At 42.7% G+C, this 25,225-nt stretch overlaps 1 protein-coding gene across 2 annotated transcripts in view; it reads left to right on the forward strand.

Moving 5' to 3' along the window:
* TDRD7 (tudor domain containing 7) overlaps positions 1 to 25,225 on the forward strand; it is a 93,138-nt gene that overhangs the window by 58,339 nt on the left and 9,574 nt on the right. For both annotated transcript variants that reach the window (XM_061132635.1, XM_061132634.1), the window contains 7 exons: positions 4,196 to 4,382; positions 8,379 to 8,490; positions 10,434 to 10,636; positions 12,731 to 12,865; positions 14,793 to 14,879; positions 22,498 to 22,632; positions 25,000 to 25,110. In XM_061132635.1, coding sequence (XP_060988618.1) covers positions 4,196 to 4,382; positions 8,379 to 8,490; positions 10,434 to 10,636; positions 12,731 to 12,865; positions 14,793 to 14,879; positions 22,498 to 22,632; positions 25,000 to 25,110 — 970 coding nt within the window. The remainder of the gene's footprint in view (positions 1 to 4,195; positions 4,383 to 8,378; positions 8,491 to 10,433; positions 10,637 to 12,730; positions 12,866 to 14,792; positions 14,880 to 22,497; positions 22,633 to 24,999; positions 25,111 to 25,225) is intronic.

Here is a 25,225-nt window from a genome sequence, read left to right on the forward strand (position 1 = left end):
ACTCTTTGGCATTGCCTTTCTTTGGGATTGGAATGAAAACTGACCATTTCCAGTCCTGCGGCCACTGTTGAGTTTTCCAAATTTGCTGGCATATTGAGTGCAGCACTTTCACAGCATCATCTTTTAGGATTTGAAATAAATAGCTCAGCTGGAATTCCATCACCTCCACTAGCTTTGTTTGTAGTGATGCTGCCTAAGGCCCACTTGACTTCGCACTCAAGGATGTCTGGCTCTAGGTGAGTGATCACACCATCGTGGTTATCTGGGTCATGAAGATCTTTTTTGTATAGCCCTTCTGTGTATTCTTGCCACCTCTTTTTAATATCTTCTGCTTCTTTTAAGTCCATACCATTTCTGTCCTTTATTGTGCCCATCTTTGCTTGAAGTGTTCCCTTGGTACCTCTAATTTTCTTGAAAGATCACTCGGCTTTACCATTCTATTGTTTTCCTGTATTTATTTGCATTGATCACCTAGGCAGGCTTTCTTATCTTTCCTTGCTGTTCTTTGGAACTCTGCATTCATATTGATATATCTCTTCTCCTTTGCCTTTTTCTTCTCTTCTTTTCTCTGCTATTTATAAGGCCTTCTCAGGCAACCATTTAGCCTTTTTGCATTTCGTCTTCTTGGGGATGGTCTTGATCACTGCCTCCTGTACAATGTTACGAACCTCAGTCCCTGGCTCTTTCGGCACTATATATGTTAGATCTAATCCCTTGAGTCTATTTGTCACTTCCGCTGTATAATTATAAGAGATTTGATTTAGGTCATATCTGAATGGTCTAGTGGTTTTTCCTACTTTCTTCAATTTAAGTCTGAATTTTGCAATAAGGAGTTTGTGATCTGAGCCACAGTCAGCTTCTGGTCTTGTTTTTTCTGACTGTATAGAGATTCTCAGTCCAGCTGCAGAGATATAGTCAGTCTGATTTCGGTGTTGACCATCTGGTGATGTCCATGTGTAGAAGTGTCTCTTGTGTTGTTGGAAGAGGTTGTGTGCTATGACCAGTGTGTTCTCTTAGAAAAATGCTGTGAGCCTTTGCCCTCTTCATTTTGTTCTCCAAGGCCAAATTTGCTTGTTACTCCAGGTAACTCTTGACTTCCTACTTTTGCATTCTAATGCCCTATGATGAAAAAGACATCTTTTTTTGGTGTTAGTTCTAGCAGGTCTTGTAGGTCTTCATAGAACCGTTCAACTTCTTCAGCATTACTGGTTGGGGCATAGACTTAGAATACTGTGATATTGAATGGTTTACCTTGGAAACGGACAGAGATCATTCTGTATGTTCCTTGAGCCTTTTAATATCATTGCCTGGGAGAAGGAATTATTGCTTAAGTGGCTAATGATTACTGAAATTATTAAAAAAAAAAATCAAAACAGTCCAGCTCCAGGCACTTGATGCGGACTTTTGGAGAAAATGTAGACTATATAGGAAAGGAAACAGTAATTTGCCCTTTCTGACTTGGGATAAACAATAGGAACCAGTAGAACTGGATCTCCAGAAGGAGCAGCCCAAGGTGTGGCTGTGGATAGACAGACTGGGCAAACGCTGAAGCAGAACAGGGTCCAGGCTCCTTCAACCAAAATGTCCCTTTTGTGATGTGGGCTCTCCCTCCTCCTTCGGGTCGTAGCTGAGCTGGGAAGACCCAAAGAAAGGCCACAAAGAATTGTGGCCAAGTTCTTTAATAAAATATTGCAGCAAAACTATTAAAGCTGTTCTATATGAACAAACTAAGTCTGATAAAGAAGTGAGAATCAAGTATCTTTGAATGTTAAAACTCAAACATGTTGAAGCTTTGTTGAGGTCTGTTTTATATAGGGGTGGTAAATGCATGGAGCTTTTATTTGAAAGGTGAAGTATGGGCTGAGGATAGAAGGCGCTTGCTGAGGGTTTGGGTTCCCACTGTGGGTCACTAATAAATTGAGGTTAAGGAAGGATGTTGAGCACATTGCTAACATTTACCGTTTGATGTTATAAAGGAAAAAGTCTAAATCTGCTTCCTCGGCAGGATCCTTGGGTTTGTGTTACCAGTAGTCCCTGGGGCCACTTTCAGAGACCAGTCACCCAGCACAGGACTGAATCAATCATGTGATTTCTTAAGTTCTTCCGAAGAGTTGGCAGGAATCTGGATCAGTTCCAAGACTTCAGTAGGAGGGTTCCAGTCTATTCCAGGATGATTAGGTCGAGAGTCCTCTGGTTACCTGAATCTGCTTTTTCAGTATAAATGAGAATCCCAGTGTCAGCATTCTGTGTGTTCAGCAGGGTGGCAGGCAACCAGCAAGCATGGTAGGTACTATCTGCCCTCGGCCATTGGTATCCCCCAGCTACCCTGAAGACTTAGCAGATCCGGCAGGCTGAGCCCTCTTCTGTACCCATAGCTTTACCCAGGCAGGCAGTAGACTCTGGAAACCTGTAGGCTTGTAACTCACAAAGTTACACAGAGGTGCTGTGGGGGGGACCCTTAGGTCAAGTAAGGGAATCTGTTGTCATCAATCTCAGAAATTAACTTTGTATAACCTTTATTTGTGGCCCACCTAAGTGGGCCTACATATCATTCTTTGTTCACTTGTTCAGGTAATTTGGGGGTAATGACCTCATTCTTGGCACCACCCACCATTAAACCAGCTGTAATATTACCTCCCTATCCCCTGCAAGGCACGTAGCTACTAGCATCGTTCTCTGCTGGTGGCTGCAGAGAGCAAAAGCTGCCTGTAGAGCTCATGCTGCTTCTCAACACCTTCCTTCCTGGCATGATCCCATGCTAGGCAAACCACCAAACTACGGCTGGAGCTAGGCCTCTGCCAGTGGAACATCCAGGACTGCATTGCTACCAGGAGTCCCCATGAGACTCCAGGTCCCAGGAAAGGGCACTCAGGCAGAGGTGCAGATGTCCTAGGAGACCCCAGAGCCAAGAGTGCAGCCAGTACCTTAACATTTGTAGAGCTCAATAAACAAATGTTAGAGTGTGGAGTGAATAATAATGCAGGTCATATGTGGGTTTAAAACAGGCTTTGCCTCCCAAAGAGACATTATTTCCATTCTGTGTAGGACTTTTAAAAGCTTCTTTTCTGCTAGTAACAAATAGGTTGACTCTAGCGTTTTCTACCCTGCTAGTAGTTACCAAGAATATAGGAAGACACTCCTAAAGGAATAGTTTCTTAGAGCTCTAATAGGACTCTTTGGGCCCCAAGTAGAAGCTGGAACAGTTCAGAAAGCCCTGTTCTTGTGGCATATCCCCATCTCCCTGGCCAGGGGACTCTAGTGCTGGTGCAGCATAGCCTTAAAACTCAAAAGGCTTTATCCCATGGCTGAGATAGCTCCTGTTACAGGAGCCACACTTGATTTGCCAGGTTTTCCATTCTGGAAGGAGGCCTTTGTTGGAATTGTCTCTGAGTACTTAGGGCCAAGGAAACAACAGCCTATTTATGGCAGAAAGGAAAATAGTGAACTGGGACAAGGTGATTGCAGTTATCAACAGCAGAAAATTATAGAAGGAGGTAGAAAATTATCCTGAAAAATAATTTTTCTTAGGAAGCGTACAATTTAAAGAGGCATTTATCTAAAACATGTCATCTCTTTAAGGGTGTCAGAACTCAGCAGTTTGATGTGATTTGTTCAGTAAGTTGGAGGGAGGGATTGTCACGTGATTTTGTTCATTTTCTAGGGTTTGTTTTTCTCTTGGAGAAGTTAAGTTTCATTGGTTTTTCAGAGCTTGAGACTTGTCCATATTCACCTTAGTTAAGGCAGAACTATTAACTAGATTTTCTTCTCAGAAATCCACACAAATCTCCAGCAGCCTGAGTCAGAATCTCAGGTTGATTCCTGCTCATCAGGCCTCCTCTGGTGTCTTTCTTTCCACTTTCTTTCTTCCCTTCCCTTGAGTCTTCTCTCCGCCTAGTCCTCCTCTAAAACTCCTTGACTGCTTACTGTTACATCCGCTAGGTCATTGCATTGTTGTTGAACATTTGCTCTGCTTTGTGGTGTGTTGGACTTTGGTCTTGTTTTATGATCCACAGTATTGCATTCTCCTTTTTCAAGATATAAATGTTTACTAAATCCACATTCTCCTCCCTGTTGATGTAAGCAAATCTGAGCCTGGCACCAAAGATGACAGTAGAAAAACAGAGTAATATTAATGAATCCCTGTAGCTTTCCTTCTTCCAGCTTGTTTCATCTGTGTTCTTTTCCTTTAATTCAGGTACGTGGGCAAAGACTACTCTGCTGCTCAAGAATTAATGGAAGATGAGATGAAGGAGTACTACAGTAAGAATTCTAAGGTCACCCCAGTCCAGACTGTGCAGGTTGGCCAGCTGCTGGCTGTAAAGGCTGAAGAGGATGCTTGGTTACGAGCGCAGGTCATTTCAACAGAAGAGGGCAAGATAAAGGCAAGCATTATGAAGACAAGCACATTATTTTTCAAATGAAAATATTGCTTCTAATATTGTATCCTCTAACTGTATTTAGTTTCCTCCAGAAGTTAAAAAGATAATATCTGTTAAAAATAATAATAATTATCCCTGTCAGCTTTTAAGTCAGTGTTAGTTATATATTATCTTAGAGTTTTAGTTTAAACAAAGAAAAAAATTCTTCTCCATTGGAATACCATAACCCATGATGTAATTAATCAGGAAAACAAACAAACAAACCTGTATTCCTATTCCTCAGGGTTACCTAATGAATACTGATCAGAGCTCTGTGGGCTTTTTATCAAGGTCAGTACTGGGAAATGAGGGAAATCATACAGATTGGGAGAGATGACATTCTCTCCTCTCTTGCACAGCCAGCTGAGGGGAACCCCAGATAAGACTCGACCGTGCCCCAAGTCTTGCCCTCTTGGTCATCTCAGAAAGGTCAGAGGGCTCTTTGACTAGTCTCTTCCATCAGAGGCTCCAGTACTTCCAGACTTGGCCGCGTTCATGGTGACCAGCCCCTGCCCTTGCTGCCTTTTCTTTCCTTCACCTTAGAGACCCAGAATGAGAACTTGCTCATCAAGGCACCGTTTTGTCTAAACTTTGGAAATCAGAGTTAGCACATCTTAGAAAGCTTAGCACTGCAGGGGGTGGGAAGTCCAGATGCCTGGGACCCCAGGCAGTATGTGGCCCTGTCGCTGCTGTGTGTTTGGTGAGAAACCTGAGTGATCTCTGGATGAAGGGGAGTAACTGTCCTAGATGTTAGCTCAGCTTCAGTCCACTTCCTGACTGTTTCCCTGTCCTTAGGAAGTTCAAAAATTAGCTGCCTGAAGGCACAGGGATCGCTTATGAAGAGAAGAACCGTACAAACCCTGATGATATGTTAAGAGTGCGTCAGGGTTTATGATAAACACTGCAAATCCTCCACAAGGACATCCCCCAGTCTGAGATCTACAGGGCAAAAATCACTTGGGCCTCCCTTCCTTCCTTATCTCTGCTTTGAGAATTTAAACTCTGGAGTCAGTCAGACCTGAGTTTGAGTCCCAACTCTGCCGCTTCTAGCTGTGTGACCTTGGGACTTCTCTGATTCCTTACCTATAAAATCAGACACTGTCATCATGCTAGTATCTGCCTGTTATACTTTTCATTCATTTTTTTTCCATTGTCTTAGGGAAAGAGACAAGACTGACAAGGCTTGTTCTCGAGAAGCTTTTATGCTAGTAAAAGAAGACAGATAATGAACAAGTATACAATAAATGAAAAGGCAGGGAAAAGCAGTGAAGGAAATAACCAGGGTGCTGCAATAGAAAATAACTGTGAAGGAAGGGATAAGCAGGGAGATGTTATCTGGTTTATTTGCTTCGAAGGTTGTTCCAGTGCCTGTGTGGGGCATAGGTTGTCGTGTGGGGCAGAGATCAAAAGTAAGACCTGTTAGTTGGCTGTTGTGGTAGTCAGCAGTTGCAACCTGAGTTAGGGTGGAAACAGTGGAGCCAGAGGTAACAAGACAGACTCAGGATGTGTATGGAGGTAGAACTGATAGGACACTAATTCATTGGATGTGGAAGAGAAGAAAGGAGAAGGTTCAGGATGGCTGATGAGCTCAGGACTTGAGCAGCTGGGTGGATGGTCATGGCGTTTATTGAAACTGGGAAGTCAGGGAGAAGAATCAATATAGGAAAATCAAGAATTTTGTAGGACCTATTAGGTTTGAGAATAGCTATCTGATTTCACCTGGATGAGCCTGGAGCTCAGGGAGAAGTCAGAACCAGAGGCGGGGCATTGGCATATAGGTGCCACTTGCAGCCCTGGGGCTGGGTCAGGTCACCTACAGGAAGAATCACCCGTAGAGCAGAGAAGGGGGCCCAGAACCAGGCTCTGAAACACTTCAGCATTTAGATGGTGGGTGTGAGAGGAGCAAAGGAGACTGTGAGAATGGCCACAGAATGAGGAATACCAAGAGGACCATGTTATGGGAACCAGAACACGGAAGTGCCTTCCTTCCTCAAGGAAGACAGAACAGGAAGCAGCCCGCTGTGTCACTGCTTCTGAGAGCTGTGGGCTAGTGTTAGGAATAAAAGGGGTAGCTTAGTGTGTTGTAGATAGTAGGCTCTTTAAGATAGCAGTAGTTGTGGCAGTCCTGGCCTGATCTTGTTCCCATATCCCCGTGAACCAGACAAAGATGAATTTTACCCCTTACTAGGAGGAACACTAGCTACTCAACAAGTCTTGTTTCTCTTGACTTTTTCTATGCCTGATGGCAAGTATCCATTCCCTCCTTGATTTCCACAGATTTTGGTGAACATGAGAAACAGGAACTGGCGGTCACCCCTCAGGTTGTTGCCAGTTTTACCTGGTCCAGACCCATGTCCCAGAGGTGTCTGCTGGTTATTACTCAGAGGGCACTGTGAGACCTGTGGCCACTTGAGGGAGCCAGAGAGCCAGGAGTGGACTGGGGCCCACCGCCAGGATAGTGAGCCTGCTTGTGCTAATCCAGGGGCTGAAGGGCAGAGGGCTGTGAGAGTCTAGCTGGACGTCCACGGGCAAATGTTTTATGAACTACAGCTGACATGCAAATACATGGTATCGTGATTCCAAAGAATAAAGAAAGAAAAGAAAAGCTTCAGAGTTACAGAAACCCTTTGAAGAATTTCGAACAGTATTCTTTTGTCTCTTGCTGCTGGGATTACATTCTGAATTGCCCAGGAATCATGATTTCACATATTATGTTCTATTCTCAGAACACGTTGTCTCCATTTTGGGCCTAGGAAGAGCAGAATCCAGATTGTGGGTGGTGATTACTATTAAAGGAAACAAAAGCTGCGTGAATCCTGAGGTTTTGGGGAAGGAAATGCAGGTGCTAATTTGGGGTTGGAGAAATTGCTGGCTGCAGTGTGGGGACCCCGCCAGGGACTGAGGCCTCAGGGAGCATTGAGTCAAGATATGAGCTCCAACAGATGATCCTTTTCAACCTGGGATACATAAGCCGCACAGCCCCAGTTATCAGGTAGCCAGGGAAAGACTTTAGTTGTCTCTCTGTGCTTTTCTTCCTTAGATTCTCTGATGGGGGAGAGTTTTTGGTTTTTATACTTAATAGCAGAATCTCAGTACTCAGAAGCTGTGGACTTCATTTTACTGCAGAAAGCAAAACTCTATATTACTTGGTATTTCTTTGCCAGCCTTTGCCCTGATTTGTTTTGTCTTGTTTTTGTAATAACTATCATCTGCTTTAATTAGAGAAGTGTGCTAAATTTTCAGCACTTTCCCTCCTATTCCTAGGTGTCATTATAAATCAAAGCTTAAGGTCTCTAGATTTTATTTTTCTCCAAATGGAAAAAGGCTTTGGTTATATAGTCCTTTTCAAATAAAGTTTTATTAATACACTAAACATACTGTCCAGGCCCTCAGTGTTGGTGATGAGAAAGCATCATGCAGGTTTCTGTAAACACAGAACTCTGTCCAGCAGACTTGGGATCTTTTCCTGAGCTGGATGAAAGCCTAACCCAGCTTCCCAGCCCTGAGGAAAAACAGAATTGTCTACTTTTACAGTGTAGGATTTCATGTTATCCAGCTGCAACATCCTTGCTGTCATGGACAACATCTCACTCCCTGGGAGCATAACAGCTGAGAGCAGGCCATCATAAGTGCTGCTTTGGGGGTATAGAATCTGACAAATACCCTAGTGTGTGCCTACTCTAGAAACAAATAATGGAGGGGTGTAGATCAGAAAAGAAGGAGGTGATGTAGGCATTGTGACAGTAGGGCAAGAGTGGAGCAGCCAGGGTCGGCAGAGCAGATACATGTGCTGCTGACAAGCTGGTGACGGAAGGTGTCGGAGCTCAGCAGTCCTCCCTCTGCTCCCTGTTGGCAAAGGAGCAAACTGAAGCCAATTAAGTGCATCGTGAGTTTTTTTTTTTTAAGAAGTAAGGATAAAGAATTTTATTTGAACCTAAACGTTGTTTCTGTTATCATTAGGTGTGCTATGTTGACTATGGTTTTAGTGAAAATGTCGAAAAGAGCAAAGCATACAGATTGAACCCGAAGTTCTGTTCACTCTCATTCCAAGCTACAAAGTGTAAGCTCGCAGGTAAAAAGAAACTTTTTTAAAAGAGCTCTCCACTTTGGTGTGTATTACCATTGTACTTTGGGGTAGTTAAATCCTAAAGCATACTAAGTATTTACAGGTGTTAAAATGTGTTATTTCTTGAAAGATATAAGTAAATTCATGTTTAATGTTCTCTCTATAGGATATGATCATTACACAAATGTTATAATTTTTTTGTATGTTTTTGTTGCATTATACATAACATATGGGCTTCCCTCATAGTTCAGTTGGTAAAGAATCTGCCTGCAATGCAGGAGACCCGGGTTTGATTCCTGGAGAAGATCCCCTGGTGAAGGAAATGGCAACCCACCCCAGTATTCTTGCCTGGAGAATCCCATGGACAGAGGAGCCTGGCAGGCTATAGTCCGTGGGGTCGCAAAGAGCCGGACACGACTTAGCGACTAAACCACCATTCAAACCACCACCGTACATAACATATAGCATGTTTAGTGTTATTATTCGGATATCTGCTGGACGTCTGAGAGGGTTTAGTGGTTGCTGCCCTAACTGCCCTAGCAGCAGCTTCTCGAGGCCCTGTGTCGTGGGATTTGGTCAGTTTAAACTGTGTCATCCAACCTGTTGTGACGTGACTCCCAGCTTTCCTGCCGAGCTAGACTCTGCCGGTGCTGCTTATCGCCGTGGAGCACCCTCTCACGCCCTCAAGCAGGAGCCTGGCTGCAGGTCTTGGTCAGTCTCTGGTACTCTCAAGCACTACTGCTCTTTCTTCCCCTCCTCGAGGAGGCATGGAGAAATGCATGTGTGTGAGGATGACATGTCGAGATGGCCTAAAAGTATGGGGGACAAATGTTAATGTTGAGGAAAGGCATGGAAATATGTGTGCATCGTGCAGGAGAGCTGGAGCTAGATTCAGAAAATGATCAAAATTGTTTTCATGAAAATTAGACCTGTGAAGAAATACCTTCTCCCAGCAGGGCTAAGTCTCTGTGTCAGAGGAGCTGGATTCAGCTCTGTCTGTGAGATACATCTTGAGTAACTTTAAAATCTTGTGACAAACCTGTGGAAGTTAGTTTTGAAAAGAACATACCAGGAGCACAGGTGAAGATTTAGGATGCTGAAATGAAAGGTTTAATAGAAACTTAGCTATGGAAAACAGGATAAGAACAAGAGAAAGGTAGGTCATAAGGAGTCTGTGAACTTTTGTTTATGTATTTAAAGGGGGAAAACATAGAAATAGACACTGTAGTACCATTGGGGAAGTGATGCCCTAGTTTAATAGATTAACTTTGAGTGGTCATATATATGATCTATGAAATTGCAATTTTCTAAGAATAAAGAATAATTAGACTATGATAAAATTCACCTAATACCCATATTACATTAAACAGTATTTAATCTTTCTTTCATAAATCAGAAAGTTCTTTGGTATTCTCAGTGCCATCATGGTGTACTTGAAAAGAAAGGGCGGGGGGACGCCATCTAAATTTTCAATAAATGCATGTTTGTGAAAGAAATAATTGTGTATACTTACTTAGAAACTGAAAAAAAAAAAAAAAACACCAAGGTTATACTTTTAAGGAGACTGTTAGAAATCCATGACTATAACACATAATTGGTTGCTAATTTTTTATATGCATTAGTCTCTTTGTTTTAAATATGTGCTTGTATATAAAGTGAAGCCTATTTCTCCTAAGGTAGAAATTCAGATTGATCATCAACTTCTCTTCTTGCTGTAATATTGCCTGCAGCTAGTGTGATCATTCAAAAAGACTCACATTATAATGAATATTTTTAAACCTAAGGCTGAATATACTACAAAGAAGTTTGTAAAACAAAGCTTCCCTATAAAATTTCAGAATTTTGTAGCAGATTCATAATTGTAATAAGTAGCCAGAATGAATACAATCAATGTATCTTAAAATGTTTCTTCTAATTAAATAGAAATTTAAATATTCAATATTTTTCAGGGTTGGAAGTTCTAAGTGATGATCCCGACTTAGTGAAAGTGGTGGAATCTTTAACTTGTGGGAAGATCTTTGCAGTGGAAATACTTGAAAAAACTGACATTCCACTGGTTGTTCTGTATGATACCTCAGGAGAAGATGACATCAACATCAATGCCACGTGCTTAAAGGCCATATGTGACAAGTCACTAGAGGTTCACCTTCAGGTACCACCGTGACCCCTGTTGTCTGTTCACACATATCACAGGAAAGAAATTCACCAGAATAGAATGCGGTACATTTTAGGTTAACATTAGATAGGGACAGAATACATATGTATTGAGAAAAAAAAGATAGAGGGGAGTTAAAAGTGGGGGGAAATGCCAAAACATGAATAGTAATTGTTAAGCATTGGATTTTAATTTTATTTTCAAGTTTCTACAAAGAGCATATGTTAATTTTATATGAAATTATTTTGCAAATATAAGGGAAGATAATTCAAAAGAAGGGAAAATTAGATCAGTGAAGATGTACATTGAATTGCTAGCTTTAACATTTTTGAAATGTGAAGAACATAGATGTCTGTAGGAAAGGACACCTTTAAATAAATTATGGAGCAGCCACTCATAAGAATAGGATTAGGTGTTAAAAATGATTATTTTAGAAGCTTCATAACAACATTGGGAAAATATTGTTTTAATAATTATCAATAGAACAACAGTGAATTGCCTTCATACTTCATATTATTATTTGACTAAAAGTGGCTGAAACTAAACCTTTTCTGTTTTTTTAAAGTTACTAAAATTCACGTGGGCCATTGGCAAGGATTAGAAAGTAGACTAATGATGGGATTGATCTTTTGAGAGTTGTTTGTTTTCATTTCTGTTAATGTTACAAAAATATTTATATAACAATTCTTTTTCTAAATTAATGGGACTAAGATCTTGGCATCCGGTCCCTTCCATGGCAAATAGATGGGAAAAAAGGGGAAACAGACATTATTTTCTTGAGCTCCAAAATCATTGCAAATGGCGACTGCAGCCACAAAATTAAAAGACGCTTGCTCCATGGAAGAAAAGCCATGACAAACCTAGTGTTAGTTGCTCAGTCATGTCTGACTCTTTGCGACCTCAAGGACTGTAGCCCGCCATGCTCCTCTGTCCATGGGATTCTCCAGGCAAGAATACTGGAGTGGGTTGCCATTCCCTTCTCCCGGGGATCTTCCTGACCCAAGGATTGAACCTGGGTCTCCCTCATTGCAGGCAGAGACTTTACTGTCTGAGCCATCAGGGTAGTCTCAAACCTAGACAGCGTGTTGAAAAACAGACATCGCTTTGCTGACAAAGCTCCGTGTAGTCAAAGCTGTGGTTTTTTCCAGTAATCATGTACAGATGTGAGAGTGGGACCATAAAGAAGGCTGAAAGTGAAAGTGAAAATCACTCATTCGTGTCCGACTCTCTGCAACCCCATGGACTATAGAGTCCATGGACTTCTCTAGGCCAGAATACTGGAGTGCGTAGCCTTTCCCTTCTCCAGGGGATCCTCCCAACCTAGGAATCAAACCCAGGTCTCCCACGTTGCAGGCAGATTCTTTACCAGCTGAGCCACAGGGGAAACCCAGAGAAGGCTGAGTGCCAAAGAATTGAAGCTTTTGAATTGTGATGCCAGAGAAGACTCTTCAAGAGTCCCTTGGACAGTAAGGAGTTCAAACCAATCAATCGTAAAGGAAATCAACTCTGAATATTCACTGGAAGGACTGATGCTGAAACTCCAATGCTTTGGCCACCTGCTGCAAAGAGCTGACTCATTGGAAAAGACCCTGATGCTGGGAAAGATTGTGGGCCGGAGGAGAAGGGGATTACAGGGGATGAGATTGTTGGATGGCGTCATTAACTCAATGGACATGAGTTTGAGCAAAGTCCAGGAGATGGTGGCGGACAGGGAAGCTTAGCATGCTGTAGTTCATGGGGTCACAAAGAGTCAGATACGACTGAACAGCTGAACAACACAATTAATGGGGAGAAGTAAACCAGAGTTAAAGATACTCTTAGCCTATTAGACAGGGGAAAGTGGTAATAATATAATGCATGCAAAATGTCTACTCTGTGCCTGATACAACTGAGAGCAGATACTCCTTTTGAAAGAGAGACAGCCACACTAGTTTTTCACATCTGCATTATGAATTACATTCTGTCCTATTTGTCCTCCTGCTTGCTTCGAAAATTGTAAAATGCAGAGACTGTGAGTGAACCAGGTCTGTCCCCTCAGGGAGGTGAGAGCCGCACTCTGTTCTCAGCATCGTGGTGTGCCCTTTGTTCCAGGTTGATGCCATGTACACCAATGTCAGAGTGACCAACATCTGCTCCGATGGCACCCTCTATTGCCAGGTGCCCTGTAAGGGTCTGAACAAGCTCAACGACCTGCTGCATAAGATAGAGGAGTACTTCCACTGTAAGGTATGGCTGCACAGCGTCTGTTCCCGAGACGGGTCCTAGCGTTGCAGACAGGAGGAGTCACTAAATTGTGCTCTTGTAGTGAGTTTTGAACAGTTTAAGGTAGAATCTCTAAAATAGAGGGTAAGAGCCCCAGACTTGAGAATTTGAACAAAACCCCTCACTGGTTTCTGCAGGGTAGAATGAGGATGGTAATAGTGAGTATCCACAGGATGGTCGTGGGGACTGGTCACAGGGCTGCTGAGCCCAGGGCCTGGCCCACAGAACGTGCTCTGCGACGGGTCAAGGTGCAGCTGGGGAGCCTCCAGTGCAGCCGCCTGTGACTGTCCTCGCGTGCAGCTGGCTCCTCTGCCTGGACAAAGACAGAGCCGTGGAATTTACAGGAGAATAAAACTTCCACGGCATCATTCCCCAAGCTCTTTATGGTCCCTGAGAGAACCTGTACCCTGGTAAATGTGGTTCTACAGTTATACTTATTAATAATCTCTTACCGCCTGTAATGCAGGAAACCTGGGTTCAATCCCTGGGTTGGGAAGATCCCCTGGAGAAGGGAAAGGCTACCCACTCCAGTATTCTGGCCTGGAGAAGTCCATGGACTGTATAGTCCACCAGGTTGCAAAGAGTCGGACACAGCTGAGCGACTTTCACTCTTAGTTTACCCTTTAATTCTAGTATCATTTTCTCTGAATCAAGATCTGTAGAGGTTTTCTTTTAAGTTCCTAAAGGGATATCCTTGCCTCCATCAGGACATTGTAGTCATAATCCACAATATGTTGTGGTTTCCGAATGACAGAACTCCTATGCCCCTTCAACTCTGACCCCCTTACCCTGGAAGTGAACGCTTCTTGCTAACCTGCAGAGCGCCCCAAGGCCTCACAGTACTTGTTTGCAGCATTGTTTCAGCTGTTTGGACGTTTGTTTGCTTTACTAGAGTGTAGGCTTCCTGAGGGCAGAGACTGAGCCTCCCCAGGTTCTGGTAAGTACCTAAGTCACTTAGGTACTGTAGTACATTATCTAGTGTCTTACATAAAATCAGTATTCCAAAATATTTGCTGAATTGGAATAAACTTGTGTTCAGACTACAGCCTAGAAGCAAGACGTTAGATCTGTAACTTTACCTCTTTCTCCATTGCAGATGTCTTAGAGGTATCTCAGGAGCATTACTTAAGTTTGATTTGCTAATCTATCCTGAAGAAATCTGAGACACCCAGAGGGTGGACTATAGTTATTCATTTACATGCATGTGCTTATTATCTACAGTAATGAAAAGCACCCTTGATAGTTCTTAGTGCCCTGGAAACTCAAGGGGAGGGAGACATTGCCTTTGGGGAGAGTGGAAACATTTACCCTGAAGGAAAGAACCAATGGCAGGTCCCCAGCTTCAAGTTACCGAGAGGAGGAGGAGGAGGAAGATACTGGACTGGCGCTGATGGCCACATTTGTGTTGATAACATTTCTTTTGTTTTCGAATTAAAATCTTCTCTTTGAATCTGAATGTTAGCAGAAGAGAAGAGAAGGCCTAATGGACAGCTAACCTAACCACCTCCCTCTCATTCAGGCTGTTCTTTTTATCAGATTCATCCTCCTCCTTTGTATTTAACTGATGTTGCCAGAGCCTAGATGAATCATCCTGACCTCCGTGCTATCATTTTTAGACATGTTTTAACAGGGCTGATTTGTGATCCATGTGCAAGGAAGGAGAGTAGAAACATTCACACTAAAGGAAAGAGTAGATGGCTGCCGCCAACTAGCACTGGAGAACAAAAGCCGAAGCCCTGCAAGCCCAGCACACACGCTGTGTCCGCTGTCCTGCAGGCCTCACAGGAAGTCTGATCATGGACGGGGACGCAGTCAGCCTGCCCCCGGCAGTGCTGTGGCAGCGTGCGCTTTGCCGGGAGTCATGAAAGTGTCTCGTCTTTGTGTTTTGCAGCACATGACCTCTGAGGCCTTCGTTTCGTTGCCCTTCTGTGGGAAAGTCTGCCTCTTCCACTGCAAAGGAAAATGGCTACGAGTAGAGGTAAAATTAGTCACTTGACTATTTTTTAAATTTAAGATGAGCTATTTCAGATGTACAAACAAGATTTTGTTGTTGTTGTTTAAAAAAAAATCACCAGTTTAAGAAATGAAACATGACTGTTACCGTTGACCCTGCCTCTCGGCAGCCCTTGTTTTTACTTCCTCCCCTGGGCACACCAGCTGAATTTCTTATTTCTCATTCCCCTTCACTGCTTTATATTTTTACTATATTTGTGTCTATATAAACACACTTTTTTTTTCATTTATTTTATTAGTTGGAGACTAATTACTTTACAGTATTGTAGTGGTGTTTGTCATACATTGACATGGATCAGCCATGGATTTACATGTATTCCCCATCCTGATCCCCCCTCCCACCTCCCTCTCCACCCGATTCCTCTGGGTCTTCCCAGTGCACCAGGCCCGAGCACTTGTCTCATGCATCCAGCCTGGGCTGGTCATCTGTTTCACTCTAGATAATATGTTTCGATGCTGTTCTCTTGAAACATCCCACCCTCGCCTTCTCCCACAGAGTCCAAAATTCTGTTCTGTACATCTGTGTCTCTTTTTCTGTTTTGCATATAGGGTTATCATTACCATCTTTCTAAATTCCATGTATATGCGTTAGCATACTGTATTGGTATTTATCTTTCTGGCTTACTTCACTCTGTATAATGGGCTCCAGTTTCATCCATCTCATTAGAACTGATTCAAATGAATTCTTTTTAATGACTGAGTAATATTCCATGGTGTATATGTACCACAGCTTCCTTATCCATTTGTCTGCTGATGGGCATCTAGGTTGCTTCCATGTCCTGGCTATCATAAACAGTGCTGCGATGAACATTGCGGTACACATGTCTCTTTCAGATCTGGTTTCCTCAGTGTGTATGCCCAGAAGTGGGATTGCTGGGTCATATGGCAGTTCTATTTCCAGTTTTTTAAGGAATCTCCACACTGTTCTCCATAGTGGCTGTACTAGTTTGCATTCCCACCAACAGTGTTAAGAGGGTTCCCTTTTCTCCACACCCTCTCCAGCATTTATTGCTTGTAGACTTTTGGATAGCAGCCATCCTGACTGGTGGGTAATGGTACCTCATTGTGGTTTTGATTTGCATTTCTCTGATAATGAGTGATGTTGAGCATCTTTTCATGTATAAACACACTTTTACTGTCTGTATATTTCAAAATAGAAATAATCAAAATACAGAAATGAATAGTATATATAATGTTGTTCAGTTGCCCAGTCATATCTGACTCCTTACAAGCCCAAGGACTGCAGCATGCCAAGCTTCCCTTTCCCTCACGATCTCCCAAAGTTTGCCCAAGTTCATGTCCATTGCATCGGTGATGCCATCCAGCCATCTCATCCTCTGACGCCCTCATACTTACAGTAATACTTACAGTAAAACATAAATACTTACAGTAATACTTACAGTAAAAACGTGAATAAAGTATAACTGAATGAACGTTTTAAAAATTTGTATCAGTTGTAAAGTGTGTTGATTCTTCTGAAACATGCTTTTTCATTCCTTACGCTTGTGATGTAACCTGTTTTCCTGCTGCGTGATGTAACAGTGTGTGAATATGCCGACCTTATCACTCCACTCACCTGACAGAGGGGATTTAGCTTGTGTCAGATGTTCTGTCACAAACGGTGCTGCCCTGAAACTCCCCTGCACACCTCACAGGCGCATGTTCAGGAGCTGGGTTTCTGGGTGTAGGGAGTTGCTCTCCAGTCCCCCTCCCTTAACGGGGCAGCCCTTTGAAAGTCCTGACTTCATGGGGGGGTCTCGTGTCCTCCCTCCCCCTTGCCTAGGATTGCTTGGGTTCCAGTTTTCATATACTGTTTCCAGTGCCTAATAATTGTTTTATTTTTCTTGCAAGCTCAGTTATGAATTTTAAAAGAGGCTTGTTATATTTTATCATATATTTCTTTATGTTTTTCAGAGGCAGGTTTTGGATTTTTGTGGTTGCTATTTCTTTCTATTTCTTTCTTTTCTTCTTCTTTTTTTTTTTTTGATACCTAGTTTCCTCAGTTACTAAATTGCAAATCTGGGCTCAATTTCATTTTTCCTGCTTTTCCTTTGTTATAGTGGTTCTTAACCTAGGTGCAAAGACCTCTACTTACAGGGGGTGCCTGAACCCATCTACCATAATCATATGCATATTGTGTGTGTGTATGTGTATGTGTGTATGATGTATTTTGGAGGGAAAGTATTCATAATTTTCATAAGATTCTGAAAGAAACCAACCCTAAGAAGGTAAGAATCATTGCTTTATTGAGTTTTAATACAACATAGCAACATTTTGATAACTTAATTGTACTGATTTTCCCTTTTAGTAAATCTTAATCATGACCACTTCAATAAAAGCATCAATTTTGAAATAATTATTGTCATTAATGTGAATGTGTTTAGAAAGTCGAGATCTGGGTATATGACTCAAAATTATATGCTTATCTATAAACGTCAAAGCATGACTTGTTAAAAAGAACACAACATTATTTGAATTTTAAAGCTCTGTGCTGTTTAGTGTATAATGTATAAATGTATAAATACTTAATTTTTAAGCCTTTTATTTTGAAATAATTTCAGACTTTTAAAAAGTTGCAAAAATATTTCAAAGAGTTCCCATATACCTTTTACCCACCATCGCCAATTGATAACATCTTGTATAACCATTATCAAAACCAGGAAATTAACACTGGTACAATGTTATTAACTAATCTGCAGAACATACTGACGTTCCCAGATTGCCCTCCAGATGTCCTTTTGCTGGTCCTCCAAATTGTAGTTAGTGGTCTTGTCTTAGTTTCCTCTGACCTGACAGTTGCTCAATCCTTGTTGTTTGTAGCCTTTTGAAGAATAGCAATATTTTGTAACGTATCTCTCAACATTAGTTTCTCCATGTGTTATAATCAGGTTATACCTTTTTGGCAAATACCTTCTCATTGCATGCTCAAATACTTTAGATAAATATCTAGTATTATTTTTATTGCTATCAAATTGTGATTATCTACCTTTCAGGTAGCAGAGGTATTCATTCTCTTAATGATGCATAGAAAGTTAGGGAAAGATGATTAATGAAAAGCAGATCCTTAAGTGATGTATTTGCTCTTGACATTTTAACTTGTCTAACTTTAGCACATACATTTTTTGAACTGATTCCATACATCCAGGCAACTTTATTCAATGCAGAGGCCATTACTCTCCGTTTCCTTGTAGAAGTGATCAGCCTTCACTCTGCACCATCTTCCAGTCAGTCTTCAATCACGGACACTTGACTTCTGCCCACACTCCATCAGAGAGCCTGTTCTTGTAAAAGCATCTTTATTATGCAGTCAAATTAGTATCTTCCAGGTCTTGTCTTTCCAAACCTCTTCACATCAAATAGTGGTGAAACCTGAAATTCTCTTCTCACTAAGCTACCATATTATCAGATCCTAATCTTCCTTGTGATAGTCTAATGATTCTTTCTCTTATTTTTCACCCCACACCTCCCTCCATCCCCATTTCTGAAATGTCAGTGTCCCCAAGTCCTATTTTGGCTTATCAGTCTTCTCCACCTCTTTATCCTTCTGGATAATCCTATCTCGTAGTTTCAGGTACCATTTCAGCCCTAATGACTTCCAAATTCATTTCGAGCCCCTGGTGAACTGTAGATTTAAGCAAAAATCCAGCCTAATTGTTCATTTCACAAACTTTAAGTTCTCTGTGTCTGAAACCAAAATACTTTCTCCCCATCCTTACCTTTCTCCCGTGTCTCTGTAGTGGTGGTACCTCCCTTTGTGCAGCCGTTCAGGCTGTTTCTTAAGAGTTATCTTTGAATCCTACATCTTCCTCAAGCCCGCAGTGTAACTTATCACCAAATGCTGCTGATTTTACATCTTCGTCAATTCTTGCCCAGGTCACTGCAGTAACACGCCAACTGTTTCCTCTGCCTTCACCATTGTCTTCCTCAAGTCAAGCTCTGTACCACTAAGAATGGGCAGCCCAAAATGCAAATATAACACATCCAGCTTACAATGAGATTTACTGTTTCCAGAGCACTACTTCGTTAAACATGACTGATCTCATTTAATGTTTGCAAAACCCTGTTATCTCTGTTTGTACTGATGAGGAAGGTAACTCAGCTGATAAGTAGGGTAATTGACATGTAACTGTCTAAGCCACCAGGGAAGCCCAAAACCAAATTTATCAGAGCCCAAAGCCCTCATTCGCAATTTTATAAAGTTGGCCACCTCATTCTTCTACTTAAGGCTTGACATTGGCTTCTTATCTGCAGAGTAAAGTCTCAGTTCTTGGAGACGTGTCTGGCTCTGCTGACCTTCCCTGTGCCTGTCTCCCAGCCTGGCCTCTTGCCTTGGCCGGCCTCTCACTTGATGCTCTAATGTAACCACAATGCTTGTAGTCCCCACATGTGAGAAATACATGTGTGCCTTTGCCCATCCTCTCCCCTCTATTTGAAATGTCACAATTAGCCCCTAACTAGACTCCTACATTCAGAAAACTAAGATCATGGCATCTGGTCCCATCACTTCATGGGAAATAGATGGGGAGACAGTGGAAACAGTGTCAGACTTTATTTTGGGGGGCTCCAAAATCACTGCAGATGGTCATTGCAGCCATGAAATCAAAAGACACTTACTCCTTGGAAGGAAAGTTATGACCTACCTAGATAGCATATTAAAAAGCAGAGACATTACTTTGCCAACAAAGGTCCATCTGGTCAAGGCTGTGGTTTTGCCAGTGGTCATGTATGGATGTGAGAGTTGGACAGTGAAGAAAGCTGAGCACCGAAAAATTGATGCTTTTGAACTGTGGTGTTGGAGAAGACTCTTGAGAGTCCCTTGGACTGCAAGAGTCCCTTGGACTCCAAGCAGTCCATCCTAAAGGAGATCAGTCCTGGGTGTTCATTGGAAGGACTGATGCTGAAGCTGAAACTCCAATACTTTGGCCACCTGATGTGAAGAGTTGACTCATTGGAAAAGACCCTGATGCTGGGAGGGATTGGGGGCAGGAGGAGAAGGGGACGACAGAGGATGAGATGGTTGGATGGCATCATCAACTCAATGGACATGGGTTTGAGTAAACTCTGGGAGTTGGTGATGGACAGGGAGGCCTGTGATTCATTGTGCTGCGATTCATGGGGTTGCAAAGAGTGGGACACGACTGAGCGACTGAACTGACTGACTGACTGAGACGCCTACTAATCTGGTTTACTCCCGTTCATCATTTAGGGTCCAGCTCTGAAAGGATATAAATTTGTGAAACTTATGAAACTTCAGTTTGTGAAAAAGGAAATACTCATATCTAATAAACATGATGATTTCTTAAAGTGATGAAAATTTACACAAATTATCCAAAGTGATTTGTTAGATAAGTCACAATGGATAGACTTAGGTAAAATTACATAGAAGACAGATGACATGAAATATTTTTATGATACACCGTGTGAAAGGCAGTAAACTATGAAATAGTATCTACAAACATGTTGTAATTTTTGTAAATCTAATTTTTGTGAATCATAGATAAAAGACTAGACAGAGAACTGTTACCTATAGTAGATGACAAGTGATTTTTATATCATTCTTTTTAGGTATCTAAATGTTCTATAGTGTAGGCATTTTATTAAAATAAGAAAAGTAAATTTGGGGGGAAAAAAAAGTACCAATTCTAGGCTTTCCTTCCTCCTGAAAGCTAGCTCTGACACCTGCCTCCTGCTGGATCAGTTAGCCACCCCTGTGTGTCCTCCTAATACCCCATGCATGTCTTCATTGTCACCCTCGCTACAGTACAGTGTGGCATGTATTTGTATCCTCTCTCATAGCACTGGGAGCTCTTTGAGAAGGGGTGATATATCTCTGTAGCCCACTTATGCCTGGATATGGCAAGCATCCATTCCAATGTATCTATTCAGTATGTGTGTATGAGTAAATGAATAACATTTTAAAATATTGTTCCATGGGACTGTTTGTGTTTATCATGTCTTAAGAGGTTTAGAAATTTATGCTGTTAATCAGGCATTACCTGGGGCAGTAGAAAAAGGCTTCACTTTTGGTGAATCTGACTTCAAGCTGAGAGTGGCCCAGTTCTTGACAGTCATCGCTTTGAAGGCACCACCACCACGCTTAGGTAGCAGTCCATGCAGTTGTAGATGTGAAATCTTAACCCAGATAACCACCCCAGTGGGGTTGTATTTGGCCAATGTAAATACTTAAGGGGCTTTTCTGATGGTGAAGGGAAAGCCTTTCAGCAGGTAAAGAGTCCACCAGCAGTGCGAGAGACACAGCAGACACAGGTTCAGTCCCTGGGTCAGGAAGATCCCCTGGAGGTGGGCACGACAACCCACTCCAGTATTCTTGCCTGGAGAATCCCATGGACTGAGGAGCCTGGCGGGCTCCAGTCCAAAGAATCATAAAGAGTTGGACAGCTGAGCAGCTAAGCCCAAACACACACAAATATTTAACAATGGCAGATACCACAGTGGCATTTGGGGGGCGCATTAGAGGAAACTGGACTCACCTGGTGGTTCAGACGGTGAAGTGTCTGCCTATAATAAGGGAGATCCGGGTTCAATCCCTGGGTCAGAAAGATCTCCTGGAGAAGGAAATGGCAACCCCACTCCAGAATTCTTGCCTGGAAAATCCCATGGATGGACGAGCCTGGTAGGCTACACAGTCCATGGGGTCGCAAAGAGTTGGACACGACTGAGCGACTTCACTTTAGGGGAAACTGGGCATTTAAAGATACTTCCAGAATCTTACATTGTGATGTTGCCATTTGACCACAGGTAGGTGATTATTCAGTATTCTTGGGCTTCCCTGGTGGCTCAGATGGTGAAGAATCCGCCTGCAATGAGGGAGACCTGGGTTTGATCGGGTTGGGAAGATGCCCTGGAGGAGGGCATGGCAACCCACTCTAGTATTCTTGGGCTTCCCTGGTAGCTCAGCTGGTAGAGAACCCGCCTGCAATGCAGGAGACCTCGGTTCAATTCCTGGATGGAGAAGATCCCCTGGAGAAAGGATAGGCCACCCACTCCAGTATCCTGGGACTTCCCTAGTGGCCAGATGGTGAAGAATCCACCTGCAGCGCTGGAGACCTGACTTTCTTAGTTCCAGTTTGTAGTTAGGCCAAATGATACAGATTATCACTGGGCTTTCTGACTAGGCTACGAAATAGCAAAATATGTTTTAAAAATATATAGTATTTACCTACTACAAGTGAAATTCTGTCTCTGAATTCTATTAATTTCCTCATTACTGCGACACAATAGTTTTTCTCTCCCTCATGTGCTAATATTTTGGAGAACAGACTGCATCTTATACTCAGCAGCATATAATGATATACCAAATTGTTTCATAATCAGTAGTGTCCTAGAGTTGCAAACATAGTAATTATTACTATATTTATGAATTAACAGCAAGATGTCAATTCTACTGTGCAAGAATACCTATTTGAGAAACAAGTACATTTTAAAATAGGAGAAAATTTAACCAGCATATAGTCTTTGTTGTTTTCTATAATGCATTTTAGAGTTGTGCGGAATGGAATTGAACAGAACCATTTGGCCTGTTGGGTGTGCTCATAAGTCAGCCAACACTTGTCTCTTTGCAGATCACAAACGTGCACAGCAGCCGGGCCCTTGACGTGCAGTTCCTGGACACCGGCACCGTCACGTCCCTGAAAGTGTCCGAGCTCAGGGAAATCCCCCCGCGATTTCTCCAGGAGATGATCTCAGTGCCGCCCCAGGTACTGTATGTGCAGCCCGGGAGACTGCCTGGGGGGGTTTTGAATGCATTCATGGTCACACTGTGAGATGCTCTCTCAGGTTCTGGTAATGACTGAGCTTACAGCAAGACTGGAAATGACCCAAATGTGCAGTGGCTGACTGGGCTTCAGATGTAAAATTTTGCTTAGACAAGAAGGCCAGTCAGAGAATGTTGTTTGATAAATGTTTTTTCAAGCATGTTGAGTCATCAGGCTTTATTGTCCAGTTAGAGATTATGTTTTAATAATTGGATGACAGTGCTGGCTTCTACACAGTTTCAGGATATTATATGTCGATATTTACTTCCAGAGTTCTTAATTAAGTAACCTGTCTTGGATATGTTTATATTTAACCTTTTCCACATAGGTTTTGGGGTCTTGCCTGATAGCTCAGTTGATAAAGAATCCGCCTGCAAGGCAGGAGACTCTGGTTCGATTCCTGGGTTGGGAAGATCCACTGGAGAAGGGATAGGCTACTCACTCCAGTATTATTGGGCTTCCCTTGTGGCTTTGCTGGTAAAGAATCCACCTACAATGCAGGAGACCTGTGTTATATCCCTGTGTTGGGAAGATCTCCTGGAGAAGTATTCTGGCCTGGAGAATTCCACGGACTGTATAGTCCACAGGGTCGCAAAGAGTCGGACATTACCAAGCAACCTTCACTTCACTTCCATAGGTTTCAGTGAAAAGATTAACTGCAGTCTATCATTCCCCTCTTGATAGAAATCCAAATGATAAGAAGTTTGAACACCTCTGGCCTTTGTACTCCTTGTTAGAACACCCATCCAGGGCCAGCCTTACCTAGAAAAGGCTCCCGGGGCTGGAGGGGAAGGGGGGATCTGTCCTGCTGCTTCTGAGTGTCTGAAGGTTATGCAAAGTGTACCATCTTGGTAAAAGCCACTATAATTTTTTCTGTTGACCTTACTGGATTTGTCATTTGATCATTGTGAAGTTGGGAGAACCTTTATAACAGTATCTCCCTAGAGGTTGAGGGTAGCAAATGGATCGCCTTTGGCCAAGGCTGACCCATGAATATTGGATCTGAGCTGTTGGCTCGTATAGTGTTTTAAAATGTGAGTTAGTCGTTTGCTTCTATCTTCTGAAACTAGAAAATATGACTGTACTGAGCAGGCCCTGTTACAGGACAGCGCTCTAAGGGAGCTTGGGAGTGCCGCTCTCTATAGGGGAGGGTGCGAGCTCACCAGTGCCCCGGCCCAGCCAGCCTGCCTCACTCCCTCATGCCCACCAGGCAGAATCTGCGCTCTCTGCTCTCGGTGACCTCCACACCCGGAAAGGAGCCTCATCCAAGGGGCACAGTGGGAGATGGGGGGCCCTCATGGGTGAAGAGAGGCATGACAGTGAGGATGGGGCGCAGAGAGGAGAGGAGGAATGTCAGATCCTGGAAGTGAGTTTGATCTCCTTCACAAAACTGCCTCCATCAGTTCAAAGGCTCCCGTGAGACTGGAGGGAGTCCCTGGGGTTATCTTTTCCTCCCTGAGGTAGACATTCTACAGACGCTTGTGCAGTGATGGTGGGAGGTAGAAAGCCTCAGGAAAAATGAGGTATCAGGAAAAATGAACCTCAGGTATCGACGGGTTTCAGTTTTTCTTAGCCTTCTTAATTCTCATAACAACCTCCTTCAAAAGTGAAAGTGGCTCAGTCGGGTCCGACTCTCTGTGAGCCTGTGGGCTACAGTCCATGGAATTCTCCAGGCCAGGCTACTGGAGTGGGTAGCTTTTCCCTTCTCCAGGGGATCTTCCCAACCCAGGGATAGGACCCAGGTCTCCCACATTACAGGTGGATTCTTGGCCAACTGAGCCACGAGGGAAGCCCTCCTTCAAAAGAGTGAGCACAAGTGCCTGAGGTACTCCAGAAATGCTTCATTCAGCAGTAAATCTCCACAAAGAGTTCTACGGTGAGTCAGGTTTCCTCCAAATGACACTTCGTTGTTTTTTTTTTAAGTTGGACTTAGAGGGAAGACTTCAATATAAGTCCTAATCTTGTCTTCATGACTTTGTGACCTTACTTAAACAGGTTAGTATGTCTGAGTCTGTTTCACCATCTGTAAAATCAGATGGCAACACTAGCCTGCCAGTATTGTAGTATTGTATTGTAGGGTGAGAAGTCTGTACCAGGCCTTTATAACTCTGGCTCATAGGAATAAAGATAATGGTAGTAATATAAATAGGAACACAGACGCTCCAGCCCAAGAGCTGTGATTGTCACTATTAGCTGTTGCTTGCTTTCTGTCTTGGCAACATTTGACTTGAATGAAAATAATATTGACGTTACTCTTAAGTACCTATTTTAAGATGGTGTGCCCTCTTTTCCATTGTGTTTTCGTTTCAGGCTATCAAGTGCTGTCTAGCAGATCTTCCACAATCTATTGGCATGTGGACCCCTGATGCTGTGCTTTGGCTAAGAGATTCTGTTTTGAATTGCTCAGACTGTAGCATTAAGGTTAGTTATCTTAATGGTCTCGATAAATGGGAGCTTGTCAGCCAGAAGGACTCATTTGGTTTTTGTGAAAGAATTTTATCTTCCTGTATATTGATGTTTTCACATCTGACACACT

Source organism: Dama dama, chromosome 29 (genome assembly GCF_033118175.1).
Source record: "Dama dama isolate Ldn47 chromosome 29, ASM3311817v1, whole genome shotgun sequence".
Lineage (NCBI taxonomy): Eukaryota > Metazoa > Chordata > Mammalia > Artiodactyla > Cervidae > Dama > Dama dama.